At 46.1% G+C, this 8,904-nt stretch overlaps 1 protein-coding gene across 1 annotated transcript in view; it reads right to left on the reverse strand.

Moving 5' to 3' along the window:
• The window catches only part of C8H11orf80 (chromosome 8 C11orf80 homolog), a 112,415-nt gene that overhangs the window by 1,465 nt on the left and 102,046 nt on the right, over positions 1 to 8,904 (reverse strand). The window contains 2 exon segments of the mRNA XM_013347785.2: positions 459 to 537; positions 5,376 to 5,474. Coding sequence (XP_013203239.1) covers positions 459 to 537; positions 5,376 to 5,474 — 178 coding nt within the window.

Below are 8,904 nucleotides of genomic sequence, written 5' to 3' on the forward strand. Positions count from 1 at the left end.
TTTGATTTTTCGAGACAGGGTTTCTCTGTGGTTTTTGGAGCCTATCCTGGAACTAGCTCTGTAGACCAGGCTGGTCTCGAACTCACAGAGATCTGCCTGTCTCTGCCTCCCGAGTGCTAGGATTAAAGGCGTGCGCCATCACCTCCCGGCCACAAGCTCAGGGTCTTGACAAACAGGCAAGCAAGCACTCTGCCCCTCGGGTGCAAATTTACAGCGTCTTTGCCGTGACATATCCCTCCTGAGCAGGTCCCTGGGGATCTCGGCCAACAAATGCACTTTCTTTAGAAAAGCTAACAATAATAAGTACATCGCCCAGATTTCCAGTCCTCTCAGGTAGCCCCACGATCGCTCTGGCACAACCAATCCCAGCAGGGGGCAGCATAGCCTAACTGCAGTGGTGTAGTTGAACCGCTCCCAGCCGCGGCTTTTACTTCTCTGCTTTTAGCTGAGGGCCTTACCCACATGGAACTGCTGGCCGATAGTCCCATGCCAGTCTTCGGTGCTCTGGGTAGAATGCTTTTTCTCTGGAGTCAGGTGCTGTAACAATTAGAAATTCCAAGTGAGTTTGCAGAAGTCTGACTGAGCCATAGTGAGCCGTGTGCCTGGTGGCTTGATTGATTTATAGGGCGTTCTTCACCTGGAACTCCCTCTTCCTCCTAGTTCATCAGCCTCTACTTGACCTCCAACTTTCAAAGCATCCTCCTCCTGTGCAACTCACGCTCTAGCCTTCCCAGCAAGTCTGTTCTTCCCTGGACTTGGGATACTTGCTGACAGTGGAGTATGGCACTGCTCATCATTTTATGTGCATGTGTCCATCTCCCTACTCAGTCTATTTGTGAGGACCTATGTGAATTACGTGTGGAGACCAGGAGAGGGCGTCAGGTCCCCTGGAATTGGAATTACATGTTTGTGAGCTGCCTGACGTGATTCTGGTCTGCTGCAAGAGCATGGCCCTTCTTAAACACAGCCATTTCTCCAGCCCCTCTTTATGGAGTCCTGACTGTCTGGAAGTTGATACGTAGACCAGGCTAGGCCCAAACTCACAGAGATCATCGTGCCTTTGCCTCCTGAGTGCTAGTATGAAAGGCGTACATCACAATGCCTGGCCATGTCTGTTTTAAAATAAATAATTTGGGGGGGGGTGAGGAACAGGGTCTCATATATCCTAGAGCTGACCTTGAATGTTTGATCGTCTGTCTCTCTGATCATCTGTATGCATATGTAAATTATTAAATATAAAAATTAAAAAGAAATCTTTAAAAAGATGAAAAATGAGTACTTGCATAGCTCAAAAGTACATGAAAGCTCCGGGTACAACCCCTAGCACTACATAAAATGGCATAGCACATACATGTAATCCCAGCATGCAGGAGATAAAGGCAAATGAGGATGAGTTCAAGACCATCCTCAGCTACGTAGGAAGAAAGGCCATTTAAAGATAAAGGTCTCAGATACACAAGAGTCTGCCTCAAAAGCAACAACCAAGCCCTCATCTGTGATTTCTACTCCAAAGAACACCATGGGGAGTGGAAAGTGAAACAGGAGTAGGAGAGAGTGGGCTGAGCTCAGGGTGCAGGGCTGGTTTTCAGTGCAGTGGAGTTTGGAAGGGGGCACAGCACCATGAGATCTTAGGAGCACCTTTAGAGTTGCACACTTTAAAATGACAGGTCAGCTGGGCATGGTGGTTCACACTTTAGTCCCAGGCCTCAGGAGGCAGACACAGGCAGATCTTTGATGTGGGATTCCCCTCCGTATGCTGTTTTATTGCCAGTGGTTAATAAAAAAGCTGCTTTCGGCTAGTGGCTTAACAGAATAAAGCCAAGGGGAAAATCTGAGCAGAGATGAAGGGAGAGAGTTGGCGGAGTTGTAGAGATGCCATGTAGTTGCAGGAGGAGAAAGACTCCCACACACCGGTACCATAAGCCTCACGGTAAAATATAAAATAATAGAAATGGGTTAATTTAAGATATAAGGGCTAGCAAGCAATATACCTAAATGACTGGCCAAACAGTGTTTTAATTAATACAGTTTCTGTGTGATTATTCCGGGTCTGGGTGGCCGGGAAGAACAAGCAGCCTATGTTTACAGATCTCTGAGTATGAGGTCAGCCTGGTCTACAGAGCAGGTTCCAGGACAGCCATGGCTACACAGGGAAATCCTGTCATGAAAGACAACAAAAAAAGGTAAGTCCTACATCAGAATTACATCGCAGTAAAATACACTCTACAACACACTGCTTACCCCCTCCCCCCCCCCAAAGACAGTCTCACTACGTAGCTTTGGCTGTAGTGGAACTTACTGTGTAGGCCAGGCTGGGCTCTGTCTCGCAAGTGCTGGGGTAAAGGTGTACATTTCCATACCTAGCTGTGTTACAGAGCTATGCAGTTACAGTCACTGCTCAGCATTTCTGTGGCTGGTTCCACAGTCTCTCCCAATAGACCAAAATCCTCAGAGGCACATATCCTAAAAGGTGTGTGCCGCCATACCTGGTCTACATTGCTTATTAACACAAGTTCCAACTTGTGTAATTGCATTCCCAGGAACACACGAAGGACAGAGATAGCCCCCAAGAAACAGTGCCGTTTCAATTTACTCTAGCCGGGGAAGTCTTTGTAACAGGCATGTCTGTCTTCTTTTACAAACTGGTTTTGCTGAGGGATGATCCACCCAAGACAGGTTGCATACCCGTCAATATCTGGGTTTCCAGAGAGGCAGCCTGATCCTCAAAAACACAGCTCCTTGGATTCAACACTGGAGCATTCAGTTCTAGTCTGCACCCTAGGAAACCAAACCTTTCCTTAGAGAACTGCCCATTTCTCCTTAAACTATAGATGGGTTGATTCTATATTAGGTGAGTTGGCTAGTTGCCATGGAAACAAAGTGATAGGCCCACAAATAAAAGAATTTGACCTAGGACCTTGATCATGTAGTTTGCGCCTGAGGCCACTGGGTGCCGTTATTGCGCCACCAATGAGTTCTCACACAGTGGCTGGTTCTAGAGGGAAGAAGGAATGACAAAGGATGGATGTGCTCTTCTTCCCTGGGCTTGTCACTCACTCCTACAAAGGCACACTGTGATCAGGCTGTGAGCCCTGTGACTAGCAAGTTTTAAGTTTTACAATTACCTTGTCTATAAGATGACCTAGCTCAGAACATCTTTGTGGAGACTGAGGTGGAAACACAGACTAGGTATTCTGTAAATGCTCCTTTCTTCTGAGATCCTTGGGTTCACCAGCCATCTGCCAAGTTAAGTGGGCTATGGATGGCCCTGAGGCTAGAACCAAACAAGGTAAAGAGGTCAGATAGATTCTTTCAGGTCTCACTGGGATGTCAGAGGTCCACCAAAAGATCTCCAGAAACAGGCACTCCAGATCCTGAGGGGTCTTCCTGGGTCCTAGCGATGGCTCATGCTGTATTCTCCTGGGCTGTGCTACACTGGACGGTGCCCCTTCCCCCGCTTCCCCACGTATCCTAGTGCCCTAACACCAAGCGCCTCTGAGTGTGAGATTTGGAAAAGGGGTTGTGGCAGATACAATCATGCTGGATTCAGGGCAAGCCCTCCTAAAGCTGAGAAACAGGAAAAGGCTAGGTGAAGATGGATTGGGGCACAAGCTGGAGTTATGTAAACCACACATTAGGAAGCCAGAGAGACAGGATGGACTCTCCCAGGGCCTCTGAAGGAAGCACAGATCTGCTCACACCTTGATTTTAGATGCCTGGCTTCCAAAACTGACAGGATAAATGATGAGTGAGTCAGTCTGTCTGTCTGTCTGTCTATCTATTGCTTTGTTTTGGTTTTTGGAGACATTTTCTCTGTAGCTTTGGAGCCTGTCTTGGAACTCGCTCTGTAGACTAGGCTGGCCTCGAACTCACTGAGATTCATGTGCCTCTGCCTCTGAGTGCTGGGATTAAAGGTGTACACCACCACTGCCCGGCATAAATAATGTTTTAAGTCATGTGTTTCTGGTAATGTCTTAGAGCATCTCTAGGGAACTAATATAGCAGTTGTGAGCTTTACTTGCTGAGGTGCAGTCATCAGCTCTCCAGCCCAGTGGAAAGCAGGGAGGTTTCGCAGTGAGCCAACTGAGGGCTGCAGACAAGTATGACGAAAGTTGTGACAGGCGCAGTGGCGTGGGCTGCCAGCCTCACTGAAGAGAAGGGCAAATCCAAAAACTCTGAAGATCATTCTGTGCCTGAGGACCTAGATTCCCTATCCAATCAGGTAGACCAGGGACAAAGGGAGAACGGGTGTGGAGGGCGTGCTGAAGGTCCTCTCTTCTGAAAGTCTGCTAAAGTCACTCTCGGAAATGAATGGTGAGATACCGTGTGGGGGCTGGAGATGCCTCTGAGTGCTGGGATCTGGTGGCACACAACTTTAATCTCAGCACTCAAGAAGCAAGTCAGACAGGTCTCTATGAATTTAGCATCAGTCTGATCTACATAGAGTTCAAGGACAGCCAAGGCTATATATTAAGACCCTGTTCTCAAAAACATTTTTATTTTGCTTTCCATTTCTCAGGAATGACCATTCTGTTTCTTGCCTGACATTAAGTGGCCATCTTGACACCAATCCCTCCCTCCCTCCTTCCCTTCCTCTTTCCCAGAAGCCATGGTGTAATGATTTAATCTTTAGTCTTTTGCTTATTTAATTTATAATTTAGTTTTTTTTAATGTCAAGAGAACCAGAGACTGGTGTGATGGCACACACCTTTAATCCCAGGAGGCAGAGGCAGGCAGATCTCTGAGTTCAAGTCTAGTCTGATCCTTCAAAGGGAGTTCCAGGACAGCCAGGGCTACAAAGAGAAACCTGTTCTGAAAAACTAAAAGGGTAGGGGGAGGGAAGGAGGGAGGGAGGGAGGGTAGGTGAACCAGAAAGGTGGGCTTTAGTTGAACAACTTCCTCCCAGCTATTCCTGGAATCTGAAGGCATACAGAATTTTTTGGGCAAGGTCTCCCCTTGTGAGAGGACACGGTCACCAAATGTGCTGGAGTAGAAACCTCCACTGAGAACTCTGGGCCTCCAGCACCCAGAGGGTGAACTGCTAACGGTAGATTTTTATGAGACACAAGCCTCACAACAGTAATTTTAGGCATGCATTATTATTATTTTACTGGCATCAAAACCAAAGCTTGGCAAGGTTAAATCGTATCTCTAACGATGCCAACAATGACCCAGTGGTAGAAATGGAACCCAGTGTCCGGCCATGCTCTCGGCTTCTACAAAGCACTTGGTTCTGTGACGTTTCTTGGGCCAGGGCATCTTTGCTGAAAGGCCAGCCGTACCACCTGAGGCATTTGTACTCACCCACCCTGGATTAAGGGTTCCCACATCAGAATGGGAGATTTCCACTAAAATACTATTATCGTCACACTTACCTGTTCTGTGTCACATGAGCAGTGGTGCAGAAGTCGGTGCTGGGTGGTATCATAAAATAATCTGTGCAGTTTGGTCCCAAATTCCTGTGTGTCAGCTGCCTGAAATTCATGAGACAGAGAAGGCTGAATTCACCACTGGAACCAGAGGGGGACCTGCAGAGCCTGAGGAAGACAAGATACAACCTTCTCTGCTGTATTTATGGATTTGTCTCTATGGGTGCTCGGTATGTGGCTCCCATATGTCTTCCCACCTAAGCAAGATCTTCAACCAAGGTTTTTGTCTGCAGCAGATAGATATCCCAGAAATCCCTCTGTCTCATGTTTGGGTTGTAAAAGATTCTCTTCCCTAAGATGAGCGAGAAAGAAGTGATTCCCACTGATGCTGTGGGATTCCTCAGTGAGACTAAGGAAAAGGTAGGAAGTCTTCCTCAGATAGGCCTTCTAGAGAAAAGAACCAGAGAATGCAGTCTGTATCTTGGGCATATGGATCAGCCTTTGCTGCTTCAGTGCTGGACTGTGGGGTGTCAGAGTCAACACGAGGAATCACCTGAAACCATGCATTAATTAAAAAAAAAAAGATTTACTGCCTGGCGGTGATGGCGCATGCCTTTAATCCCAGCACTCGGGAGGCAGAGGCAGGCGGATCTCTGTGAGTTCGAGACCAGCCTGGTCTACAAGAGCTAGTTCCAGGACAGGCTCCAAAACCAGAGAAACCCTGTCTCTAAAAACCAAAAAAAAAAAAAAAGGATTTACTTTATGTGTGTACTGTATGCTTGTATGTTTGTAAGTCATGTGTGCGCAGGATCCTATAGAGGCTAGAAGAGGCGTCAAACCCCCTGGGGCTGTTGTGAGCCACCTGATGTGGGTACTTAGAACTAAACTTGGGTCCTCTGGAAAGACAGCAAGTTCTCTTATAACAGCTGAGCCATTTCTCTGGCCCCCAACACATTAATTTCATACACAAGAAACTGAAATTAAAAAAGAAGTGACCCATTCAAGATCAGGTAGGACAAAAGCCAGGGCCACTTCTTTTTACCCCATCAACTACATGCCCAAAGATGAAGTCATGACTTAAAGGCACTTGCTTATAAAGACATCATTCTTTGTGCCAATAGTTCAAAGCACTTTATTCTATGAATAATTTTTGATAAAACAAGATATCACAGAGTGTTAACTGAGACACTATATACAGCAATAAAACTTACCAACTTAGAAGACTGGGTGATTAGATTAAGTAACAAAGTACACTATTTATTGACTAAAGCAAATTCTAACCCTGTTGAAATTGATGAAATGCCATTATATATATAAAAATATAGTTCCTTGGTTTTTACTATATGATATGAGATGTACAAAAATTAAAATTATAGTGATAGAAATTAGTACTAAAGTTTGTCTATGTGTAATATTATCTTCTAAGAAAAAAAGGAGCACATGAAAATAAAGAAACAGCCAGACCTGGGAAGCAGAGGTAGGTGGAGCTCCGTGAGTTCAATACCAGCCTCATCTACACAGCATTCCCAAGCAGCCAAAGACTGGAGGGGAAGCAGCAGCAGCAGCTAGGGAATCTGATCTGCTGGCAATCCCAGCCCCTCACCCTATGACCCCAGGGGAAGAAAGGTGACTAACCCTGAGAGTCCATTTTGCATAAAGTATTTTCAGCCTCAGTTTCTTCAGGCACGACTATGAATTTTCACAGACTAAGGCTTATGAGCGCTCCACATTTCTTTCTCATAGTTTTGGTTATCTGAGATCAGGGTGTGCAGCAATGATGGCTAATGTTAATTGTCACCTTGACCACATTTAGAATCACCTGGATGGAAGGCCTCTGGACAGGCCAATGATTGCTCTGATTATGTTAACTGATGTGGGAAGACCCTCTTAATTGTAGGTGGAACTGTTGGTTCCCAGGCAGATCATGAACTGATCTGAGTACTGGCATGCACACACACATTCATGGCTCTGTGTCAAAACACCATGGCTAAAGCAACTTGGGGAAGAAATAGTCTATTTTATCTTGGTAGGAACTCAAGGCAGAAACTGAAGCAGAAGCCATGGCTTGCTTAGCCCACTTTCTTCTGTACCCCAGGATCACTGTCCAAGGATAGCACCATTCTTACCACAGTAATCATTAGTCAAGAAAATGTCGCCAGGCTTGCCCACGGAGCTGCTCATCTTCTCAGTCGAGGTTCCCTCCTCTCTGATGACTCTGCCTTCTGTTAAGGTGACTAAACACTAGGGGGCACACCACTATCCTGACCAAACTCTAGCCAGCACACCGCTATTCTCAAGACAGATAAGACTTTGGTTAAGTCTTTGTTTTAGTTTTGGCACGTGGCGCTGTCTATGTGCTGAGTTTTACAGCCTGAATGGTACTTCCGCCATGGAGTCAGTTGTGCTAAGGTCAAGGGGCCCTGTTACAATCCCAGTCATGTGACCCCTCTCAGAGAACAAAACCGCCAGCTGAAGAGCACAGCCTCAAGAGCTTTGATCCCTGTACCTGGGAGGGAGAATCAGGAGGATTTCTGTGATTTCAAGGCCATCCTGATCTACATAGTAAGTTCCAAGACACCAGGACTTTTTACATAGAAAAACCCTGTTTCAAAAAGAAAACCATTTGCTTTGTGTGTGTGCATGCGTGCATGTACAGTGCACGCATGCACATGTACAACCACAGAGTGCACATGCGGAGGTCAGACGACAACTTCCAAGTGTAGCACAAGTTCTAGTTATTCTTTAAAAAAAACCTGGGGTCAAATATTAGGGGGTGAAAGCTGAGAGATTAGAGAAGCAGAGCAGTCAGCCACTAGGGAGACCTTTTATCTCTACTGAATCCTGAGACCAAAAGGGCGAACCTGTCCTCAGACTGTGTCCTCTGACTGCTTCAGACTGAGTCTCCAGACTGCACTGCTCTTGTCTCTTCCTGTCTTATATTCCTCTCTCCACTCAGTCTTCCTGCCTCTACCTCCCTAGTGCTGGGAATAAAGGCATGGGACTCCCAAGTACTGGGATTAAAGGTGTGTACCACCACCGCCTGGCCTCTAGTGGTTTAGCTCTGCACTCTGATTCAGGCAAGCTTCTTTGTTAACACACAAAATAATGTAGTGACATCCAAGAGTGATTTTCTTCAACTATATGGGCTCCAGTTTGATATGGGATCAAACTCAGTTGTGATCAAGTTTGAAAGCAAGCGCTTTTACCTGAGATATCTTGACAGTTCCAAAAACTTGAGCTGCCAAGTGGTTGTGGCACATGCCTTTAATCCCAGTAATCAGAGAGGCAGAGGAGAACCATCTCTGTGAGTTTGAGGCCAGCCTGATCTACAGAATGAGTTCCAGGACAGCCAAGACTACACAGAGAAACTGTGACCCCCCCCCCAAAAAATGTATCTTGAGCTAGGTATGGTAGCCTAAGACCAGCATGTATGATATAAACATTCAGATTATAGCATGCATTTAGCCCCTAGCCCATGAGGGGCTCTTATTTTCCCCAAACTTTTTTTTTTTTTTTTTTTTTTGTTTTTTGAGAT

Source organism: Microtus ochrogaster, chromosome 8 (assembly GCF_000317375.1).
Source record: "Microtus ochrogaster isolate Prairie Vole_2 chromosome 8, MicOch1.0, whole genome shotgun sequence".
Lineage (NCBI taxonomy): Eukaryota > Metazoa > Chordata > Mammalia > Rodentia > Cricetidae > Microtus > Microtus ochrogaster.